The 24,538-nt window shown below is 41.8% G+C and overlaps 1 protein-coding gene across 2 annotated transcripts; it reads left to right on the forward strand.

Annotated features, from left to right (window-relative positions):
* Window positions 1-1,323: 1,323 nt before the first annotated feature.
* Window positions 1,324-21,686, forward strand: OCEL1 (occludin/ELL domain containing 1). 2 transcript variants are annotated; one of them, XM_069962310.1, is made up of 6 exons: window positions 1,324-1,438; window positions 4,346-5,541; window positions 13,500-13,678; window positions 16,453-16,624; window positions 17,184-17,234; window positions 20,039-21,686. In XM_069962310.1, the coding sequence occupies exons 2-6, from the start codon at window positions 4,492-4,494 to the stop codon at window positions 20,150-20,152; spliced, it is 1,566 nt and encodes a 521-aa protein (XP_069818411.1). In that variant the 5' UTR covers window positions 1,324-1,438; window positions 4,346-4,491; the 3' UTR covers window positions 20,153-21,686. The 2 variants fall into 2 exon arrangements, with proteins under 2 accessions (XP_069818411.1, XP_069818412.1); XM_069962311.1 differs by having other exon boundaries at window positions 4,346-4,956.
* The last annotated feature ends 2,852 nt before the right edge of the window (window positions 21,687-24,538 follow it).

Consider the following 24,538-nt stretch of genomic DNA (forward strand, 5'->3'; position numbering starts at 1 on the left):
TTAAGCCCTTACAAGGTCTGTTTGGTTCTTTCTCTAGTATTCCCTGTCTACTGGAATGCGAATTTCCTCCCTAACGCTCTCCCTGACCAGCAGCAGCTCTGTCCCTAATCTCTTCCAGCTTACGTCTGAAGCCAGCCCCGCCGGTCGAGATTTTTATATGGCAGGGTCATCTGATCTGGCCAACCCATCGCTGCTATCAACATGTATGGGTCCCACGTGATAGCAGGATGTACCAAAGAGTCTCCTGCATATTGATTGGCTGAGAAATTGCGCCCAAACTTATAGGAAACGGATGATGCCATTTTCTTGAGTATCGCGTGATGCTTGTCCGAGTAATGAGTACCATCGAGTACCCTAATACTCGAGCGAGAACCAAGCTCGGACGAGCATGTTCGCTCATTACTAGTGGCACAGATACATCAGTCCAAGATGGGACAAGGTCAGCATGTCACTTGATGGGTTCTTTAATTGGGTGGCCCCATGATTAGTTCTATTGGTTGGCCACAGGTACCCCAGTCCCACACTGGGGCCTGCACAGACTGCAGTACAGTCCTTTAGTGAGCCCTGGCATCTGTGCTGTAGGGCCCTCACGAGGAACCAGGACACATGTAACGGATACCCGGGCATACATATGTGTGTGCCTTTAAGGCAGAAAGGTGTAAAAAACTAATAGGTTATGGGGGCCCAAACACATTTTTTGCACAGGGGCCCTTTGCTGTCTGTGCCCGCCCCTGGCCTGGAGGTATGTGTAAAGCGACTGCATACTATACTGTCTATGAGGGTGAATGACCCCTCTGCCCCCTCCACTCCTACTTGGCATTCCCTTTTTCTGAAATGCTGCCAGCTGCGGTCCCTGCTTCAGTTCTGATGCACACAGCGCCTGCTGTATGGATGGAATAAAGAAAATGACCTCTAGTCCACATACAAATCCCAGTGTGAAACGGCTAGTCACACTGGGAAAGAGCAGGGACTGTAAGTGGTGTCCTATCCAAAAAAAAAAAAGTGCCCGTTATGTGGGGGGTACACAGGGCAGTTGCTTACTCTCACCAGAATTAAGCTGGGAGGGTAAAATAACTATGTTGGAGTGTCACTTTAAGATTATTTATATAGGTTATTTTAAAAAAATTATAAAAAATTGTGATTTGTCTTACTATTATTGTTATTCTCACTAATATTGTTTTTATTACTACTTTCTAATCCCAGGAGAGACTACAAGTGTTAAATAACGTCACCCTCCAGCACACCCTCCTTTGCTGCTCCCTGTGGTATAGTTAATGGATAACTGGATATTACATATTGCATGCTGATAACAGTATAGGAGTCTCCCGTCTTTCAAAATAAGAGTGGTGATTTTAACCAGGAAGTGGAAATATATTTGTTATAGTGATGATCCCCAATTCTGACACAGCAAATGGGCCTAAGAAATGTAACAAGTCAGGTAAGACTATAATAGAGTTATATTTATATCTATTCTAAAGAGACAACATAGAAAAATGAGGTAATGAGGTCGCACAGTCTGTTCAAAGCCTTAGTTGTGCACCGTCTGTCAATTGTATGAGGACAAACATATCACTTCCGTTATTGGTGTATAAAAAAAAAGGAGATTTTTGGATAGTTTTAAATATTTTTTGTTTTTTTCTTGTCATTTTAAACTTTTAACTGTTGTGTAGTAACGCGGTTTGTCGTCAGTATATAGGGCAGCATTGTAAAGCAAGTACTTAGTACAAAGCAGATTCATTTTTAGTGTATGATTCTTTTCTATAGGCTTATGTCTTCGTTTCTGTGTGTTTTTTCATAGTGGCAGGAAAATATAGTTTTTTCCCCCCAAAATGAAAAGCCATCCAGCAACTAGAATTCTGTTTCCTTTTAACTGCATTAATGATGAGTTTAGCTTTAACAGTATATGTTTTTTGGAGAACTGGACCATTCACAATGCACTGTAGCTAAGATATATCAAACTATGTAAAATAGAAACATAGCAACCACAGCTCAGCTTTCAGCTCTGGGAAAAGCTGTCTAATACCACCCTAAGAAACTTTTTTTTAATACCCCCTCTATCTGTCATAGACTGATGACAATGCCCCCATATCATCCAAGCTTCTTCAAAGCTCCCTTCTTTCACATAGACCGCTTTGCATGTCCTAATCCCTCACGGTATATCATATCATATCTATTACAGAATTATTCTTATGCCTCCTCTCATAGACTGTTCCCCTGTCCACACAAACTGCTCTCCACTCTCTTTCACCTACTAACACAGACTGCTCCTTTTGTCTTGTCTCACAGACTGCTTGCTTTTCCCCTACATACATATTACTGCCTCTCTGCCTTCCATTGTGCTCAGTAATAAACTCAATGCTCAGGGTTCAGCTTCCTTTTTGCTCCCTGGGCTAATAACAAAGATGAATGCAGGAAGGGGATAGAGAGGATTGTGCAGATACTATACAATTATCAGTATAATTGGTCAGAGCTTGATCTCTTGATGGCAGCACAGAAGACAGGCCTTAAAGAAAAAAATGTGGAAATTAAAACCAGGTAACTCCACCCCTAACTTAACCTATTTTGTTATGGTTTACCATAGCAATACCCTGGATAAGGCTAGGATTCTTAATTTAAAATGTCACTGTCGTTTATAAAAACTTTTGATATGCCATAAAGACATGTCAAAAGTGTTGATCAGTCCGGGTCTGAGTGTTCAGACCCGTACCGATTGGGAGAACGAGCTGGGAGAAGACTATGCTAAACACGGTCCTCTCCTGGCTCCCTGCCACGTGATATCAGTCAGGCTCCATAGACTTACATAGGCAACTAGATAGAGCCTGACTGATCACACAAGACAGAAAAGAGAGAGGTTGGCGTGGTCTTCTCTTGGCTTGTTCTCCCGATCAGTACAGCTCTGAACACTCAGACCTGGACCGATTAAAACTTTTGATGTGTCTCTGTGACAGAAAAAAGAAAAAAAGTCGGCAGCAGATGGTGAGTGCTAGCTCTTTCTTCTACTGGATCGGATTTGTTACACTTTGCTACTTGTTATATGCACCACCTAGCTGTATTCCTGCCTATACGCCCTCAGTCTGTTGGTCCTAGCCCATATAGTCCTGAAAGCCACACATGAACTCTGGTGCTAGCTCTAGTCTCTACTGGACTTACTTACTCCTATGCTTCTGTTTACACTGTAGGCTGCACGCTGCATGTGGCTACAGTACAAACAAAAAGCAAAAAGTGCAACAGCAACCTACAGATGCAAGTGCTTACCGTATATACTCCCCCCGGCATACACACAATAAAAAACTGCTCTATAGACATTAAAAAATAAGGATCTTAGCAAAACGTTTGATCAAACAGAGTGTACCAGAGTGTCACCACGTTAAGGTGTCCTCAGCGACATGGTCCTACTCTAGCATTCTCACACTATCAATGTAGCAATGGCCTCTCCTGGGCTAACAATAAGCCTAAAAACTGGCCAGATAGGAGCCAAATAATCTCTATTTATAGCATCCACAGGACATGTGTGTAGTGCAAGCCAACAGGAGGTAGCCGCACCCCCACTTATAACAGAAAAAAGTCCGCAGCACTCCTATGCCTATCTGTTCACACTGCAGGTTGCATGCCACATGTGGCTTAAGTACAGACAAAAAGAAACAAAAAGTGCAAGAGCAATCCACAGGTGCAAGTTCACTCTATTGACATTATTAGGTCATTTGGGTTTCTATCATGGCATCTATGAGAAACATATGCACTGAACAAACACAATGACCAGGGCAAACAAGAGATCCAGACTCCCTACTAATTTGGCTTGTTCTACATTTTTTGACTAGCCATTTAAGAGAGTTGCACAGTTTTAGGTGGAAAAGAGAAAACAAATAACAAATAAGGCCATGTAAACTATAGCAACCCACATGCCTCTCCCTATGGTCTCAGCACATTGTTGCCCCTGATAAGAGCAAGTGAAACTCAAAGTGACATTTTTTTAAAAGAAGGAACTAATGTGATTTATTTTTTATTTATGTTGTATTCCCTTCTTCTTTAGTGAGGTTCCAGCAATCAGACTGAATATGAAGTTACATTGGTGGCAAATCCTAAAGATTTGACATGAAAATTTGATACAGAGGAAACTAGCAGGATTTTTCAACATAATAGAGTGATTGTAGTTGACAATGTTAAGTAAGATATTTATATATTTGCTCCATATATTTTTGTGCTCTTTATAGTTAAAAAAAATAAATAAATATCAGCCGGTCCAGACGCATTATTATGTTTTTTCCAACTTAATTGGTCCATAAGGCAATGGATACAAAAATAAATACATGCTAATAATGTTTGCGTATTTCTTTTTTTATTTCAGACTTTTTTTCTGTGTAAAGAAAAGTAACGTATACCACGTGGTTCGTGAACTAGAGCAAATTCTCCATTGGGACATGGGAAAAGAACTGATGCCTCCAGATATATTTTCAGCAGCATTTTACATGAAGTCACATCGATAGAACTGAAATGTCTTCCTTCTCTTTACTAGCTGAGAAGAATAGAAGCCGAAAACCAGTGGTGTGCCCAACAGAGTCTCCAAAATGGGGGGATGCACCAAGTTTCTCCTTTGATTATTATGATCATGGTACACGCAAAGAACCTGGAGCCTCATCTACTCTCCAAGATCTGGAGATTAAGGGAAAAAATGGATTAAATCCTGTTCGCCATTTCATCCCTGACTCCTGGAAAAGATTCTTTACAAAAGACAGGACAAAAGGAGAACATTTCACCTTAAAACATGTAGAAGATGTTCATGATTTCCCATCGATTTCATCACTCAGAGATGTTAGCAGGGAATCTAGTCTTATTAACAAGTCTGGGGATTTTACAGATTCATCAGTCAGCGTCAATGCTGTTCATGAGATTAAGCAAAAGAAAACTCCAGATTCTATTGAAAGGAAGACTCAGTTGTACACCGTTTATGGAGAAAAGGTAGAAGCCTATAATTTAAAATATTCCTACATGAAATCCTGGCCTGGATTGCTAAGGATAATGGCTGGAGTTCAGTTAATATTTGGTGGTATGGTGTTTGCCTGTACTTGTGCCTATTTACAGAAGGATTACCAGTGGTATAACCTCTTTGGCACGGAACTACAAAGAACATTGCCAGGTGGCTATAGTTATTATGGCCCAATGACTCCCTTTGTGATGCTTGTCGCAAGTTTGGTTTGGTTCGTCACTTTGATACTACTGGGTTTGGGGCTGACTTTATACTACCGGACAATTCTCCTTGACTCCCACTGGTGGCCACTCACGGAGTTTTCCATCAATATTGTCATGTTTCTTTTATACATGGCTGCGGGCATTGCTTATGTCAATGATATAAACCGCGGTGGCTTATGCTACTCTATTTTCGCTGTAAACCCACTGATTGTTGCATTCTGTAGAGTGGAAGGAGGTCAGGTGGCAGCCATAGCTTTCATCTTCTTCAATATGTTCTTGTACTTGGCCACTTCTTTGATATGTCTAAAAATGTGGCGGCACGAAGAAAGACGCAGGCAGACTGGAAGCATTCAGGTGAGGGGGTTTCAAGGCATGAAATCTCACTCATTCTTCTTTGTTGAAATACCATGTATGTTTGTTTTTTTTTACTTTATTTCCACTTTTGCTTTATTTTACATCTGTATTTCTAACTTTTCTTTTCCGTTTTCATTTCCTATTTTATTAATTATTGTGTCTTCATTTCTGGAATGTGTCATCAGAAAAAGACCCATTGCTTTAAGGGTTTTCTGGGACTTTATGATTGATGGCCTATCCACAGTACCCAAAGGGCAGATCATTGGTGAGGTGATGACACCCAGCTGTTTGGCAGCGTTATAAACCCTGCACTGGTCATTGTATAGTGATGGTGTTGGGTAATTGCAGCTTAGCTTTATAGTTCACTCTATAGTGTCGGGACTCGGCGAATCCTGTAGATAGGCCATCAATCAAATAGTACTGCAAAACCCATTTAGATCAAGTTTTTGTGTTAAACATATTTTTAAAGACTTTTTGGTGATTATTTTTTCTAATTCACCTTTGTATTGTCTAAATTATAAAACAATCCTAAAATCTTTTTTTAGGTAGTCTCCACCTTATAATCATAACCAGCATTACAGTGAAATGTAACAGCAGTATATAGATAAGAGGGGGTCAGACCATTCACAATAGGTGATACTCAGAGCTCAGCTTTCTCTGCTTCCCTGTAAAATTACCTCTAGACTTATAGCATGCATAGAAAACGCTTTCATAAAAGTCAATAATGCAGTTCCCATCAAGTCCCTATCAGTTGTAAATTATAGGTTCTTGGCTATGGTGGATTTGTGTTTGGCAGGCGTAGCAAGTGTGCAATGGATGCTGACCATAGTTTGCGCAGTGTACAGTATGAGCACAGGACAGCTATGACCACTAAGTGGTTGTATTTAATGTCACACACAACCACTCAATGGCTATTTGACTGTGTTGTGTTGTTGGGAATCTTTGTGCAATGTAAACTGTTGATGGTTGGCTGTCCATAGGTGGTTAGTGGTGGTAGCAGTGGCAGTTGAGAAGCTGTTTGTTGTTGAGTGCCTCCCCACCTGCCCACCTGCCCATGGGTGCCTTGTAGTGAATGCAGCCCTGACTGACAGGCAACCTAAGCCAAGCCTCCATGACCATGGCATCTAGTAAGTAACATAAGGGTGCCTTCACACCTACCGGATCCGCAGCGGATCTCACTTCTGCGGATTCGCAGCGAGATCAGCTGCAGATCCAGTATCATTCACCCCTATGATAGCACATACTCGCAGCGGGATTGACATCCCGCTGTGAGTATGTGCTTGCACTCCTTGGTGCCCGCAGCCCCGCCGCTCACATCCCCGTCCCATCAGCCTCGCCTCTGGCATCTTCTATCCCCGTCCCCAGCATCCTCCATCCCCGCACCCGCATCCCGCCGCCCGCCACCGAGAGCATACATTACCTGCTCGGCGACGCAGCTACAGTTCCCGGCTCCGTTGCCGCTGTGGTGCACTGATCGGCTGAGCGGGACCCGAGCAGGTAATGTATGCTCTCAGCGGCAGGCTGCAGGATGCAGGCGCGGGGATGGAGAATGCCGGGGGCAGGGATGGAGGATTCCGGGGACGGGGATGGAGGATGCCGGGGGCGGGGATGATGGGACGGGGATGCGGGCGGCGGGGCTGCGGGCACCAGGGAGTTAAAGCACATACTCACAGCGGGATGTCAATCCCGCTGCGAGTATGTGCTATCATAGGGGTGAATGATACTGGATCCGCAGCTGATCTCACTGCGAATCCGCAGAAGTGAGATCCGCTGCGGATTCGGTAGGTGTGAAGGCACCCTAAGTTTCCTCCCACCAATTTGAAAGAGCCAATGAAAGTGTGGGGAAGCAGGGCACATTAGGTAATATAGTAGCCGTGTTCACTACTGGCATTACTGTGATTGGTTGTACAATTAGCGTCATTGCGTACATCATGTACATGCTATAAAAACACAATGCTGAGGCAAATTTTCTCACAGTCTTTCCTGATTCTTGTGCCATTGAGTAGGAAGAGTGAAACGAGCAGGGACAGCATCTGAATTTAGTTAAAGCGAATCTGTACCCACAATCTGACCCCCCCCCAAACCGCATCAGATAGCTGCTTTTAATTCAAGATCTGTCCTGGGGTCCGTTCAGCAGGTGATGCAGTTACTGTCCTAAAAAACAACTTTTAAACTGGCAGCCCTGTGTCAAACGACCATAGCCTAGAGTATCTGTGCCCTAACTTTGCACCCCCCCCCCGTCCCTCCTCCCCACCCTCCTCATCATTAGGAATGCCCCTAGAACATTTTCTCCTGTCTGAACATTGCACATGAACATTAACGATCCAGCCCATGTGCCGTGCTGACACGGGAGATGAATAGTAGAAAATCTGCCATGAGCATTCCTAATGATGAGGAGGGTGGGGAGGAGAGACGCAGGGATGGTGCAAAATTAAGGCACAGATATTCTAGGCCACGGCTGTTTGACACAGGACTGCCAGTTTAAAAGTTGTTTTTTAGGACAATAACTGCATCACCTGCCAAACGGACCCCGGAACAGATCTTGGATTAAAAGCAGCTATCTGAAGGTTCAAGCGGTTTTGGGGGGGATCAGATTGTGGGTACAGAGTCGCTTTAACCAGCAATATTTACAGTGGTAGTCAGTGTAGCAAGGGAGAGCTGACCGAGTAGGGATTAGAACGTTGTGGAATTGTCAGTGTAGAGAGGCTGAAAGAATCCAGCATTTAAGCACTATAATGATTAATTTCTTAACCCTGTAATGACCAGGCGTCCTCAGTGGAAAAAAAACTTAAGGACCCAACAGTTCTTTTTAGGGCTAACTCATATATATATATATATATATATATATATATATATATATATTGTGAGCTTTACAGCTCTGGGTTCGTAGCATAGTCCTTGTTATGGCACAGAGACAGGAGCAGTCTTTCTTGCAAATGCGGGGGTTTCCCGTATCATGCCTTTATTGCAGCATAGGATGCATACAGCTGTAACACATGCAGAGCATAAACAAAAACCTGCTCGTCTGAGCACTTACTATACAGGTAAGTTCCCTCACTATACCTTGTAGAAAACCAAACAGAACCATGTGTGGCAGATACTGGCTTGCTCCAGTCTTCCTTCTCCCAGGGCCAAAACAGTTAGTCCAGGGTAGTAGCCACACCTAGTCAGCTGACTTGCTGACTTAAGGCCCTATGATCGTTGCAGTCGCTTGTTTTTCAACATGTTGAAAAACAAGCGACTGATATAGCAGCGATCTGCTGCCGGCGCTCCGTTGAATAGGAGCATCGGCAGCAGACGCTGCTATATTCTATGGGCTGCCCGGACGATCAGCGATCACCCGGGCAGCCCCCACGCAGCTCCCCGCCGCCCCCTCCCACACTCACCCGCTCGCTGCAGCCGCACTGAATAGCGGCGGCAGCGAGCGGGCAACGAGGAGCAAACGAGCGCTGAGAGCGCTCGTTTGCTCCTCTAAACGACCCGTGTAATAGGCCCTTTAGATATACCCAACAAGTCCCGGCATGGAACATGGGGAGCAGGCACCCACCCAACACTATGCCTACTGCCAATAAGAGCCGGCCCGAAACTGACTGAAACAGTCAATCTAACACTACACGTATCAGCTGCCTAACACCGCTGACACCATCTAAAGACTCTTATTTCACCAAGGCTCCATACCTTGGTGACATGCGCCTGCGTCTCTCCAGGTATATGCCAAGAACCTGGCCGGGATATATATACCATTACAGACTTTTCCAGCTGCTGCCTTACTATATATATATATATATATATATACAAATTAAACAGCACCACTCTTATCTCTAGCAAGAAAGTAGCTGTGTTTTTTATAATCTGGATAAACGCTTAATATTATTATTAACTTATTGGTTGAAATTGGATTCATGGTTACCATTTGCAAACAGTGTAAACCGCCCCACTACGATAAGGTGGCCTCATACCGGGGCAGTCCTACACTGTACTATGGCTTCTCCATGGCACATAATACACCTATGCCCTGGGCATGCAAGATCCATCTTACACCGGCAAAAGTAATTACACCACCTCGGTGGAATGCACGACCAAGTAGAGGCAGACACTCCCCTTCTAGATCACATAAAAAAAGACAAATTTGGTCAACTCTCCTAGAACACTATATACACTAGGCAGAAGCACGTTGCTATGGCTGAAATCGCAAACACAGAAAAATGCAACAGCTCACTGCAATGGCAAGATACAGACCCACTACAGACATGAAAATAGTTAAAAGCAGCCCCTCCAACTGCTAAATAAAATTCCCACAAAAATAACGAGGCTCTTGGTTACCATTTCCAAATAGTGTAAACCACCCCACCACGATAAGGTGGCCTCATGCTCGAGGCAGACCCTAAACTGTACTATGGCCTCTCCATGGCATGTAATACGCCTATGCTCTGGGCATGCAAGTATTGGCAAAAGTAATTACACCACCTGGGTGGGATAGGTGGAGTGTACGACCAAGAAGAGGCAGCCACTCCCCCCATCTGGAGCACAGAAAAAAAGACAGTTGCAGTTGGGGGCTGCTTTTAACTATTTTCATGGCTGTAGTGGGTCTGTATCTTGCCATTGCGGTGAGCTGTTTCATTTTTCTGTGTTTTGTATGTTTGCAATTTCAGCTATAGCAACGTGCTCCTGCCTAGAGTGAATGGTGTTCTAGAAAAGCTGACCAAATTTGTCTTTTTTCCTGTGTTCCAGATGGGGGGAGTGGCTGCCTCTACTTGGTTGTGCACTTAACCCATCCCACCTAGGGGGTGTAATTACTTTTGCCAGTATAAGATGGATCTTGCATGGCCAGAGATTTGGCGTATTACATGCCATGGAGAGGCCATAGTACAGTGTAGGACTGCCCCGGTATGAGGCCACCTTATCGTGGTGGGGTTGTTTACACTGTTTGCAAATGGTATCCAAGAGCCTCATTATTTTTGTAGGAATTTGTTTTTAACTATTTTCATGTCTGTAGTGGGTCTGTATCTGCCATTGCGGTGAGCTGTTGCATTTTTCTGTGTTTTTGTGTGTTTGAAATTGGATTGCCCCATTAAAGGGGTAGTGGTAAACAATTATTCACAAAATAACATTTAAACAACATTTAAACAACAATTTAAACAACTTTGTAATGTATGTTATGTATGTGAATGGCCCCCTTTCCCGTGTTTCCCCCCACCCTCGCTACACCCAGAAGTGTGGTGCATTATACTCACCGCATCTCGTGTTGACCCCCGTCCACCATCTTGGGACAATGACGTAGTCTTCAGGAGGCCGGCCGAACCGCTCCATCCGTCCCTAATGTTTCCCCCCACCCTCGCTACACCCAGAAGTGTGGTGCATTATACTCACCGCATCTCGTGTTGAGTATCTCAGTTATGATGCGGCAGAGGGGGGACGGCATGAGGGACGGATGGAGCGGTTCGGCCGGCCTCCCGAAGATGACATCATTGTCACAAGATGGCGGACGGGGGTCGATGCGAGATGCAGTGGGTATAATGCACCACACTTCCGGGTGTAGCGAGGGGGGGGAAACACGGGGAAGGGGGCCATTCACATACATAACATGCATTACAAAGTTGTATAACTTTGTAATGTGTGTTATTTTGTGAATAACTGTTTAGCGCCGCATTACCCCTTTAACAAGATGGCTCTAGTAGGTGCCAGTTAAAAATATTCTTTTCTAGTGAATAGTCATGGAAGAGTGTATAAAATTTTGACTTAAAGTGTAACTGTCATTTAAATTTTTCATTTTTTTTTTTTTTTGCTGAAATCAATATAGGTCAGTATAAGCCATTTTGAGAAACTCTGTAATAGGTTTTATTAGGCAACACAGCCTCTTTATGTACTCAAAAAGCTGTTAAAATGAAAGTTACACTTTAGGGCCATGTTCACACAACGTATGTTTTGCATAAATTATGCCCGTTGTTGCAATTTGCAACACTGGTCGTGATTTATACAAAACATATGTTGTATTTGTATGAATGGGATTCCATTCATTGAATAGCGGCCGCACGCTCCATTGTGTACAACAGTGAATTGGGATGCAGGGGCAGACGGATGTGCCCGCATCCAAATTCAACAGAAATGAAGATCATCCGGATGGTACTGCAGTACCGGCCAGTATGATCTTCTCTGACACCAGCCGTTCTATGACTCGGCTGGGTCACAGAGAGGCCAGTGTTATACCATGTGTGAACATGTCCTAAGAGCAGACAACCTCTAGGCTGATAAACCAGAATAAAATACATAAAATAAGCTATTTCTAGGTTTTATTTATATTGCACAAGTGCAGGTATAGATTGGTAACCTGTCAAAAAGGTTTTTTAACATATACCAAAACATCTAAATCTAAGGCTATGTTCACACACAGTATTTTTCCTCAGTATTTTCCTCAGTATTTTTCAACCAAAACCATGAGTGGATTGATAACACAGAAAGGCTATGTTCCAACACTGTTAAAATTTAGTGGATAGTCGCTATTTAATGACAAATAATTACTGTTATTTTAAAACAACGGACATTATTTGCCGTTAAATGATGGCCATCCACTAAATTTCAGCAGTGTGTGAACAAAGCCTATCTATTTTTTCAATCCACTCCTGGTTTTGGTTGAAAACTACTAAACAAAATACAGAGAAAAAATACTGTGTGGGAACATAGCCTAATAATGATATAGGCTTTGTTCACACTACGTATGAGACCGGCCGTTCTGTGACCCGGCCGGGTCATGGAACGGTCATCTCTGAAAAGATCATCGGATAATCTTTAGCGACGCTAAGTTCTGATGCGGGCGTATCTGGGCGCATCAGAACTCCCCACTGCACACTATGTGCATTGACAGGGTTTTCTGCGGCCGCTATTCAATGAATAGTGGCCGCAGAAAACTGACATGTCAGGTTTTTACAGTGCCGCTAGGGATCCCCGCCGGAGTGTATACTATGGGGTTGATTTATCAAAGAGTGTAAAATTTAGACTGGTGCAAACTGCCCACAGCAACCAATCACAGCTCAGCTTTCAGCTCTGGTAAAATAAAAGAGGAGCTGTGATTGGTTACTGTGGGCAGTTTGTGCCAGTCTAAATTTTACATGCTTTGATAAATCTGAGCCTATGTGTATACACTCCAGCCGGGATTCCCTCAGAATTTGGCCGATAATTGCCCATGTAAATAAATAAATAAATAAATAAATAAATAATAATAATAATGTAAATCATTATCTGCCACACATCTCTCTGTGTAAACAGGGCCACCAAATTTTTCATGCCACTGCAAATAAGCACCAATCTTGCCGATTGGCACTCGTTTGTATCCTTGCACTGGCCCATATGTGGCCAAGTAAAAAGACCCTACGTGGTGCTCAATCATTACAATACATATATGTCTTTATTGCACTTGGATTATGTTAACTTGTAGCATTGGGTCAATTTATTTCAGCAATTCCTGTATACATAGCAGGAACCTTTTCTTTTGCCTCCATTTCACTGTTTCAGTTACAATACATTTATTTTTGTCATACACAAAAACATTGTCAACCACACTTTTGTTTATATAAAAAAAAGTATACGTTGCATTACAGTTTTCTTTATAGTGTCAATGGGATATGGAATACAGCAGCATCCAGTTTTACCACCCATTAGTGTATGTTTTTTCTCTCCATTTTAAATATATAAAACATATTTTAAACAGAAACAAAAACTTAGGGTAAGATTTATCAAACTGGTGTAAAGTAGAATTGCCTTAGTTGCCCCTAGCAACCAATCAGCTTCCACTTTTCATTTTTTAAAGAATCTGTGAGGGATGAAAAGAGGAATCTGATTGGTTGCTAGGGGCAACTGAGCCAGTTCTACTTTACACCAATTTGATAAATCTCCCCCTTAGTGTGAACCCAGAGATTTTTGCTTGTTGTAATTTGTATTTTGTATTTTTTACATTTGTACAGAGATCAACCAAAACAAAAAGGATAATTTTTGAAGATGAAGTTCAACAATTAGAAGATATAAAAGGGAAAGTCACCAAGACTATCCATTTCACAGATAAAGGCAGTGACACTGAAGCTTTGAGTCGATCTATACCCACTGGTTACCGGCCAAAACCTTATATTGTACCAGATTATGTTGTGTAAGTCATAACTATGAGTGTCTGAGATTGTGAGTACACCAATATACTTATCCCCCATGGACATTGAATAATAAGAAAAAGGAAAAAATGTTGGACACAATATTGCAGGGCACTCAAGCAGTGTCCAAAAGAAGTTCCTGTAGCTTATAGACTGTGTTACATTTTACATGTCATTTTGTTGCTTCAATACTTTTATATACAACTCCAAAGCAAACTAAGGCCTCATGCACCTGGCTCTATGCAGACCTGTACAGAGAAACACAAAGGGGACATTTATCAAAGTGCACTCCTGGTGTACGCCACGGAAAAGGGGCAGATTCACCTCTTCTCTGTGGTGTACACCAGCCGCCCCCCCCCCCTCGCCTGATGGGGGCTGGCAGGGTGATGCGGCAAAGCAGGAGGAAGCGTGGCCTCTACCTAAAACTTATTTATCAGGGTTTATGACTGGAAACAGGCATAAAGCAGGGAAAAAATTACACCTGCTATGGAGTAGGTGTAAATTTATAAGCAATGTCTACGCCAAGCGCAGGTGACATATCACAGGTTTGTGCAGCACATAAATTTTAAGAAGCCACAGTATATGCTCCTATATGCATGATATATTAGTATGTGAAATATTTTTTACCTATTTTTATATATAGTTTTACCTATTACCTATAATTTACAATATTAGGATGTAAATACCATAGGAAAATTAGATATAATCTTTTTCATAAGATTTTTTTTCCTGAAGTCTATTGACAACATAAAATGCATTTTCTATATTAAATGGAAATAAGAGTCATATGAATAATGCATAATGTTATACCTACATAACTCCCTTATTGTATATGCTATTCTCTGGTGTCATAACTTAAAGCAACTCTGTACCCACAATCTAACCCCCTTTCCCCCCAAACCGCTTGTACCTTCGGATAGCTGCTTTTAATCCAAGATCTGTCCTGGGGTCCGTTCGACAGGTGGTGCAGTTATTGTCCTAAGAGACAACTTTTAAACTGGCAGCCCTGTGTCAAACAGCCGTGGCCTAGAATATCTGTGCCCTACCTTTGCACCACCCCTCAATCCCTCCTCCTCATCCTCCTCATCCTCCTCATCATTAGGAATGCTATCTGAAGGTACAAGTTGTTTGGGGGGGACAGATTGTGGGTACAGAGTCGCTTTAAAGGAGCATTGCCATCTCAGACACTTATGGCCTATCCATAGGAATACCGCTTTAATGTAGAGCCTATCTCACATAACATTGTTAAACTTGTTTGACACATCAAGTTAAATATTTTTGCAAATACATTTATTTACCGAACTTGCCTTCTTTTCCTAACATAGTCTTTCCATCCTATTATTGACAGTTCCTTGCTATATAGCTATATAAACACCAGCCAGATCACTGTTTTTATAGTTCCTAGCTATATAAACCCCTGTAACCTAGACAAGCAACTGTCAATAATAGGATGGAAAGAGCAGCATATCAGGATTTTCTTGGGGAAGAACAGACAAGCGGGTTACTTTATGCTATTTATGGAAATGGTGCAGAATTAACCATCTTAACTGTTTTCTGGTTCTGAAGAAAGTCATCTGAAGTATTAAGTAAAGCTTAACAATAATACCAATGAACATTGTACCCAGTTCGTGTACCTAACTACCTATCTACAGTGAAAATACAGAAACTACTATACATCTTTTTTTGTAGTTATACATTTATTTTAGTTTCCCAAGGAACTACAGTCAGAAGTCCCAGATTTTTAACATACATTATTTTTCAGTTATGTCTATAGATTAGTGAAGCAAATAACACTCTTAATTCGCTTTGTTTTGCTAAGCGAATTCTGCATGTTTTTAATTAAGAAATTTGCTAAACATGGTGGCTGCGATGGCAGAATCACATGTTTAGGTACAGTACTGTCACTTGGCAGGAGCTGTCCCTTGCAGCCATCCAATCACATGCAAGCCCCTCTGTGATGTCAGCACCTCCCTCTTTCCCTGTATCTAGTATGAGCCACTCAAACCAGTCTGTGGATGCTGTTAAGCTAGTGTCCATTCAAAGCAGCCTGTGGGTGCTGTGAAGCCTCTGTCCACTCCAATTGAATGAATGACTGGCATGGTTGACTGACAAATTTGACATTCTCCAATTTTTGACACTGTCTTAACAATAGCTGATGAACAAAACACTGCTCTGTTATAGTCCCACTATTGTAGCTACAATGGTTTGGCTGTTTAATTGAGAATCGTTTGCATGCGACTTGCGAATATTTGCAAATCTGACCGAATATTCGCAAACCTTGCAAATCCAACCGAATATTTGCATACCTTACTAAACAAATTTTTCATTGATTGGCTCATCTCTAGTAATGTATTACATATTGCACAATGAATGTAAGAATATGAGTATGGAAAAAGTAGAATGCCATATTCGGGTTTGTATGTTCTATAAATGCTTGCATGGGTTTCTTTTCAAACTTTCCAAAGAACTCCTCATATTCATCTTTTAGGTCAACCACGCCTCTATAAAGTAGGCCAACGAGTGTGAGATAGGAAAATTAGGTTGTGAGTCCCACTGAATACATTTACTGTTGTAGTGCTATGTAAGTAACAGCAAATTAATAAACTTAATTACTGAACCCAATATTCAGTTGTTTATATGTGACCCAATGCTTTTAAAATAATAAGAATGGTTCCCTTCTTACCATATTTTGTATTAGGAAGAGATGGACCTTTACCTATGAGTATTTTTACCATTTGACCTGTGATAATTGTGTATAATGTTCTTTATACTACAGCAAGTATCCAGAGATCAAGAACACAGAGGAACGGGACAGTTATAAAGCTGTATTCAATGACCAATATGCAGAATACAAGGAGCTGTATTCAGAAGTTAGAAGTGCCTTACTAAAGTTTAAAGAACTTGATAACATGATGGAAAAACTAAGTAGAGGATCTCAGAGTCAGGAGGTGAGTCCGTGAACTATTCAACTTATCACGGAGCTTAATTGCAAACCACACCTGAACTGGAGACAAGAGTTATGTTGCCTCTGGAAGAAAGTGGCCATGTTTTTTTAGCGCTGGATAAACCATTTAAAACAAAGCTGGCTACTTTAACCCCCAGAAATCAGCTTTCATTTTTGTAAGAAGCTATGTCTGACCAATCAGTTTAACATTGCATGGTAGTCACTCAAATGAATGACCATCTAATTCATAGCCTGACCAGGTCAGCCAGAGTTGAGCAGACAACCTTTTGCCATTTGCCCTAAGGGTGCGTTCACACCTACAGGATCTGCAGCAGATTTGATGCTGTGTTCAGTTATTTAAATGAAATCTGCTGCAGAAAATCAGCTGCAGATCCTGTAGGTGTGAACGCACCATAATATCACATGATATGTATGAGACAACCTATTTAACCTAATACTGCTCACGTACAAAATAGAATTTTACCACTCATGAAGTTACAAGTTTAACCAACTGACATGGAAATCACAAAGGAAATGATTAATACTATGTTTTATTCTTACAGACAACTGATAGGATCAAAGCCATCACTGAAAAATATGACAAGAAAAAAAATGTAAGTGTATAAAGCTATCTGAGGTTGGCCCAGGTAATTCTAGAAAAGTAGTGACATGGCGGTCACAGATGCTGCAAGCTCTGGGTGACTCCCTCAAATAATGCCAGATGGGGCATGTCGTGGAGGGCTTGCCTCCCTTTGACTTAAAGCAGAGTGGGAACTATATGCAAAAGCTGGCAGCCATCTGGGAAGCAACCTTAGGCTTCAACAAGAGATCGTGTAAAATGTTCTTCAATTGTTCTCCTATTCTGCTGATTAGGATACTTTCCACTAAGCGAAACCAATCAGCTGTTTTCCTTGTTTGTAAAAATTTCACATATGTACCACTCAAAGCAGTGGTGGGGAACCTTTGGCCCTCCGGCTGTTGCAAAACTACAGTTGCCATCATGCCTGGACAGCCAAGCTACGGAGGGCCAAAGGTACCCCGCCACTGACTTAAGGGGACCTAAAATACTTAAAGGGGGTTGGCCACTTTATAGTAAAATAGTTCCGTGTACGGTATTAGAAAGTGTACTCACAGCGATTACAGACAGCGGCTCCCTGTGTACCCCATAGAGCTAATATCAGACTCCTCTCCTACAGGCTGGGCTGCCCTGTTTGTGGTGAGGCTGTCCATAAGATGGCTGACATGAATGAGCATGTGACCATTCCCCGCTTCCCAGTGTCCACTACTGAGCCTGTATATGCCTATAAAGAACAATAGGGCATGATCACATGTTCCTCCGTGTCGGCCATCTTATGGACAGCCTCACCACCAAGCAAGAAAGCACAATCTGGAGGAGGGAAATTTGAATTAAGCTCTACATCCTCTTTAATCTGAACCGACGGATCGAACGGCGCCGTCACGGGGAAGCCAGTGCCGCGGTCCGTTTTTCGGACCGCGGCCCGATTCCCGTGTACGGTGCCATTTCTATATTTAGAAATACATATAAAAAATACTGACATCTAGTGGCGAAATTATAAAAATACCTTCATCACCACCTAACCTTGAGAAAAAAAAGCTTTTGCGACAGGTGGTGATACATCCTCTTTAAGTACAGCAGCTCCCTGTGTACCTCGTAGAGCTAAATTCAGAGTTCCCTCCTCCAGATTGTGCTCCCTTGCTTGGTGGGTTTCCAGGGGTGTCCCAGTTACCTGCACTGCAAGATAGGATACGTAGACCTTCCTTGGTAGCTTTGTCCTATGCAGGCTAGTTCCTCTTGCATTTCAGGATACTACCCTGCACTTTTTAGACTGGTTCACAACCTAGGTCAGGATGTTCCTGGACTCTTCCCCCTTTCTAGTAATTAGCACTGCATAGTAGAAATAGTAGGAATACTGGAAGAACTATTTGTCTCTAGCTGCATCTGTACGCTTGTGTCTCAGACTAGACTGCTCTTTGGTCCCAGACAGGGGTCCTGGCATAAGCCAGACCCTGGCTCAGCTACAGCAGGGACACTTGCTCTGTGTTTCTTTCTCCCACAAGAATCTGGATAAGATTGACTTGTACAGTACTTCCCCCACCCTGCAACTAACTTCCTACAGGGGCCTGTGAGTGGTGGGGCTGAGAGTGTGCCAGAGTAAAGATCCACACCTTTTGGTTACTAAGAGCACATAGTACATAGAAAACATTAACCCATTAGAACCTTCAGCTGTGCATATATAGAAATACATATAAAAAATACTGACATCTAGTGGCGAAATTATAAAAATACCTTCATCACCACTTAACCTTGAGAAAAAAAGCTTTTGCGACAGGTGCATAAAAGAAGAGAAAAGAACACCAGTGGTGGGAGACCACAAATAGGCAGTCGCCTAAAATCCTGTAGTGGGAACATAGCCAAAAACGTATCTGTCATGACGCCTGATGGCGGGCGTTATAACGTTTTCCAGGCATTTTAGTCTCATTACAATGCTAGAATGATGTGAGGACTGAACAATTAAATTTGGTGCAGACAAAAGTTCCTAGGTGTGTACAGTGAACCCTTAACAATGGGATACAATATTTTTAACATACAATTTTCCTTACTGGACAATTGTAACTTGAGACAAGACCCAACATGCAATGCTACAGACAGTCAGGATCAGCAACACATATGACTAACTAAATGGTCAACCAATGAAAGTGGCCATTTTTGGGGTAAACCCCAATACAGTGGTACCATGGTTCTCAAACTCTTTGGAACTCAAACACTTTTCGGGCACCCAGTCTTGAAGTACAGTAATACTGACTGTCTACCTGGACCAATTAAGTTCGAGAACCGAGGCACCACAGTATGACTAAAATGCATGCAGTGATAGGCTGTCTAGTATCTCTTTTCTACAGTATAGTGTGATACTACATGTCCTGTGCTGCTCTTTACCTGTGCCAGGATGAGCTGCTCCTTTGGGCACCAGGTGAGGACGACTTCATGTTATTTTTCTAGAAACCTGAGTGATCTTTACAGGACCCTGAAAATGCTCCAGTCCTCTACATAGAAAGTAATTTACAGCATCCAGTATCTCCTTCTGACTGTTAAATGTAAGGACGTGTTTTATCCATATTAGTTATCTGCTTATTTTTCTTTAAATCTTCATATTTTCAAATTTTGGGATGACATCATGGGAGCTTCAGAACCAATTACTAGTGTTTCATAGGGTTTTGGTTTCAATATACAATGGTCGTCCTGCAACCAATTCATATTCTAACTTGAGGGATGAGTGCATACTCATCTAACTACAAAACCAGCCCCCGTTTGTTCAGGGCTGGAAAGGAAAATACTGTATGTGCATAAAAGAAAGTCATAAAGTTTTGTTTAACATAGTATTTTATTATCTCCTTTCAGGATCCGGCCTTTATAGAAAAACGGGAACGTTGCATCTACTTAAAAGGAAAATTGAGCCACATCAAGAAACAGATCCAGGCATACGATCTACATGAAGGATCTGTGTACTTCTAACATCCTATTAAATCTAGCTGTTTGATGGGTAGCACAGCCTTACATTTGCTCTTAAGTGTACCTGGTACGATGGGCTGCTTCCGGATCAGCGGTGAGATCCACTGCTAATCAAGAAATTCAGGTCTACATGGATACAGAAATACAATAAGACGATAATGCACACGAGCATTTGATTCAAGTGGCCTATTGTGACAGGTACACTTTAAGCCAGGGGTGGGGAACCTCTGGCCCGAGGGCCGCATCCGGCCCCTGAGAATTCCTGGTGCGGCCCGCGGCTCTCCTGTTACATGCGGGGCAGGAGCCGGCACGCAGAGCATCCTCCTGTGTCTGTGAATGTTAGGGTCACAAGACATAGGATGCTGTCCGTGCTGGCTCCTTCTCTACCAAAGCAACACACATTTTCTTTCTCCGGCACAGGCTAGAGGAGAGATTAGAAGACCTGAGCAGTGTTAGAGCGAAGGCAAGGTGAGTGGGATGGATTTTTTTTTATTATTTGGTACAGACACTGGGGTAAAGTAAACTACCAGGGACATGACTGGGGGGAGGGGGGGGGGGGTAACTAGACTAACAGGGACATGACTGGGAGGTTAACTAGACTACCAGAGATATCATTAGGGGTTTATTAGGGCTACTAGGGGCATCACTGGGAGGTTAACTAGGACAATCAGGGACATCATTGGAGGGTTAACTAGACTACCAGGGGCATCACTGGGGGGTTAACTAGACTACCAGGGACAACACTGGAGGGTTAACTAGACAACCAGGGACATCATTGGAGGGTTAACTAGGACTACCAGGGACATCACTGGGGGGGTTCACTATGGTTACCAGAGTCATCACTGGGGGACTAAATAGACTACCAAGGGCATCACTGGAGAGTTAACTAGGACTACCAGGGGCATCAATAAGGGGTTAACTACAGCTACCAGGGGTATCACTGGGGGTTAACTCTGGCTACTGGAATCCTATCAGGTACCAGGGGCATCACAGAGGGTTAACTACAATAGCAGGGGCATTAGGGGAACAATACCTCACCCCGGGTGCTGCAAACGTACACTACTAACTGCCACGCACAGTATAACATTGAGTGCAGTGGCTCTTTGAATGATTTTAGTGAGGTTCCCTACCCCTGCTTAAAGCTGTGACAATGGAATTCAGAAGTATTATCTGGACTCAGAAAATGATGTTATTATTAAGTTATAATGTGTATATATGGATGTGTATATGCAATTCTTTTTTACAACAGGCCTTTATATCAGCATTGTATGAAATGACATGCTTGTAAAATAATGTCCTTTACTTATCTGCTTAATGATTTACAAATGTGTTGACTTAAATATCTCATAAATCTCTACACACTGAAGATTTCATAACCTGACAGCTTAAACTGTATGATACTCAAACTGAGATTTGTCTTTATCCCGCAAAGCCTGTGAGATATTTGCAGAAACCACAAGTAGCAGCTCTATCTACTGAAACAACCACAGTTACTGGGTTCACACTACATATATTTCAGTCAGTATTGTGGTCCTCATATTGCAACCAAAACCAGGAGTGGATTAAAAACACAGAAAGGCTCTGTCCACACAATGTTGAAATTGAGTGGATGGCCGCCATATAACAGTAAATAACTGCCATTATTTCAATATAACAGCCGTTGTTTTAAAATACCAGCAAATATTTGCCATTAAATGGCGGCCATCCACTCAATTTTAACATTGTGTGAACAGATCCTTTCTGTGTTTTCAATCCACTCCTGGTTTTGGTTACAATATGAGGACCACAATACTGACTGAAATATACGTAGTATGAACCCAGCGGGTGCCTTTACACAGAGAGATTTATCTGACAGATTTTTGAAGCCAAAGCTAGGAACAGACTATAAACAGAGATCAGGTCATAAAGGGAAGACTGGGATCTATCCTCTTTTCAAATCCATTCCTGGCTTTGGCTTCCAAAATCTGTCAGATAAATCTCACTGTCTAAAGGCACCCTAAATTATCATCACATTAATCCCAATTATAGCATCATTTCCGCTACATGTGAATTTATCCTTACCATATAAACAGTAGATTAAATTAAGGATTTTATAACAATTCCTCTTTTAATTCTGCAAAACTGCATATACTGTTGTACTATACATGTAGTGCACTGGGTTTTATAGCAGTTCATTTACTAACATGATAAACATGACTATACTAATATAAATATTAGAAACATGAAGTCTATGTTTTGTCTTGCATATATACATTTTTATTTACATTTTCTTCTAACAGTTCACTATGGTGAGCTAAGCTTGGCTAACTGAGGAGGGCTCAGGTATTGTATACCTAAGGGCCCTATTACAGGGGGCGATTATCCTGCGAAAAATCGTTAAATAGTTCGAATTTAAACGATAATCGTTCTGTGTAATTGCAGGCAACGATCGAAATGTTATGTTCACACTACGTTAAAAAAAAAAAATGAAAAAAAGGCATCTGTTTTTTTATTTATTTAAAAAGGTGTCCGCTTTTTCTGTTTAAAAAGGTGTCCGTTTTTGCCGCAATTTAATTGAGTTCAGTGCAGTGCAGTTGACAGACGTCCAATGCACACAGTGTATTAAATAATGGACATCAAATAATGGACGTCAAAATAATGATCATGACAATTATTTTCAGTTGTTCACACAGTTTTTCTTTTTTCACTATCCTTTCACCGTTTTTTCTAAATTCAATGGGCTTTTCAATTAAAGACACATCCACAGGTCAATTAGTTCACCTAAACTAGAATAATGTACCTAAAAAGAGAAAAAAAAGTAACAGCTTCAAGGCGGATTCAAAGTGCAAAAAAAGTGCTATTTATTACCTCATGGTACATACAATTCAGCAACGTTTCGACCTACATGGTCTTCCTCAGGCAGCTTGAGGAAGACCATGTAGGTCGAAACGTTGCTGAATTGTATGTACCATGAGGTAATAAATAGCACTTTTTTTGCACTTTGAATCCGCCTTGAAGCTGTTACTTTTTTTTCTCTTTTTATGGACTTTTGGTTCTTTTTGGATTACGGAACCTGTAACTTTGCTTCATTTCATTATCAACCATATTTTAATGTTGTGAAAGTCTTTTTTTGACTAACAGGAGTGCTTTGGTCTTTGCACAATTTTTTAGAATAATGTACCAGCAGCCGTCATTGCAGGAGCGGCCAAACAGTGAAATGATGAATGTTATTTTGACGTCATTTTTTCTTTTCAAAAATTGACAGGAAAAAATGTAGTGTAAACATAGCCAAAGATTTCATATTGCATTTAGGCCTAGTGGAGGTAATGGCAACTGCAAGATTTCATTTTCTGATTTTACCAGTTGCCCTGTGGTGGTGCTGCATAGAAATGGAACACTTGCTATCATCATGTTCCAGAAGCATGGAAGAAGAGTTGTCACGATCATTTTTATACTAATAACTGAGATTTAGAAAATATTGCCACGGTAAGTGGCAGCAGAAAGGCTAGAACCATTAAAAGCCTGGACATTGAGGCATCCAAATAATGCATCAATGTCCCATAGCATCCAAATAATGAACACACTTTATGATAGATGGGATAGGTTGGTTTATAAAAGAGAACTGAAAGGAACTTCCGAGGAACTACCCATGGAATAGAATCATTAATATTGCCACACTGCCACTTGTATGTCTTTCAGCATAGCACAGTATATAAATGTCAGTTACTAATTGTATTAGGGTTCTGGCATAGACATACATCATTATATTACACTGAAGTAGAGCACTCATAGGCTATATTCCCACTTCCGGAAAATATGGGTGGCCATCTTGTAACTTAGACGGCCTCTAATGACAATCATGATCATTATTAGTGGCCATCCATTTAATGAGAAGGCCGCCTTCGGCTGATATTATTATGAAGTGGGAACATAGCCATTTAGTGCAATGATAAAAGGGAAGGACAGGGCTGGCAATGTGTAATGATAAATGTGCGAGGTAAATTACAAGCCACTCCATGTGGACAGTCGGTGCCATTGGTACTTACATGACAAACCATAGTCCTTCCAAATACTGAGTTGCGTGGCTGTGTCAGTAAAGTACTGCGAAGATTTAAACTGTTTCGGAGCTCCCTGCATCATAATGATACATGATGCCGGGAGTTCCGATAATTTATTCCATTGCACCCCATCTATATATACAGTATATACGGACTGTGCATGGAATGTGGGAATAAGGCCTAAGTTAACTGTTTACTTAGATGAAGGATGAATGGATTTTCTTTGATGCGTCAGGCAAAAGGCCAGGAGTATTACATATGTTGTGCTTACAGTGCTTACAGTGCAGGATACATACGTCCAGTGTAGGAGGAAGGGTAAATATGTTTATATCTACATATATATGTGTATAGA

This window comes from Dendropsophus ebraccatus, chromosome 3 (assembly GCF_027789765.1).
Source record: "Dendropsophus ebraccatus isolate aDenEbr1 chromosome 3, aDenEbr1.pat, whole genome shotgun sequence".
Classification (NCBI taxonomy): Eukaryota; Metazoa; Chordata; class Amphibia; order Anura; family Hylidae; genus Dendropsophus; species Dendropsophus ebraccatus.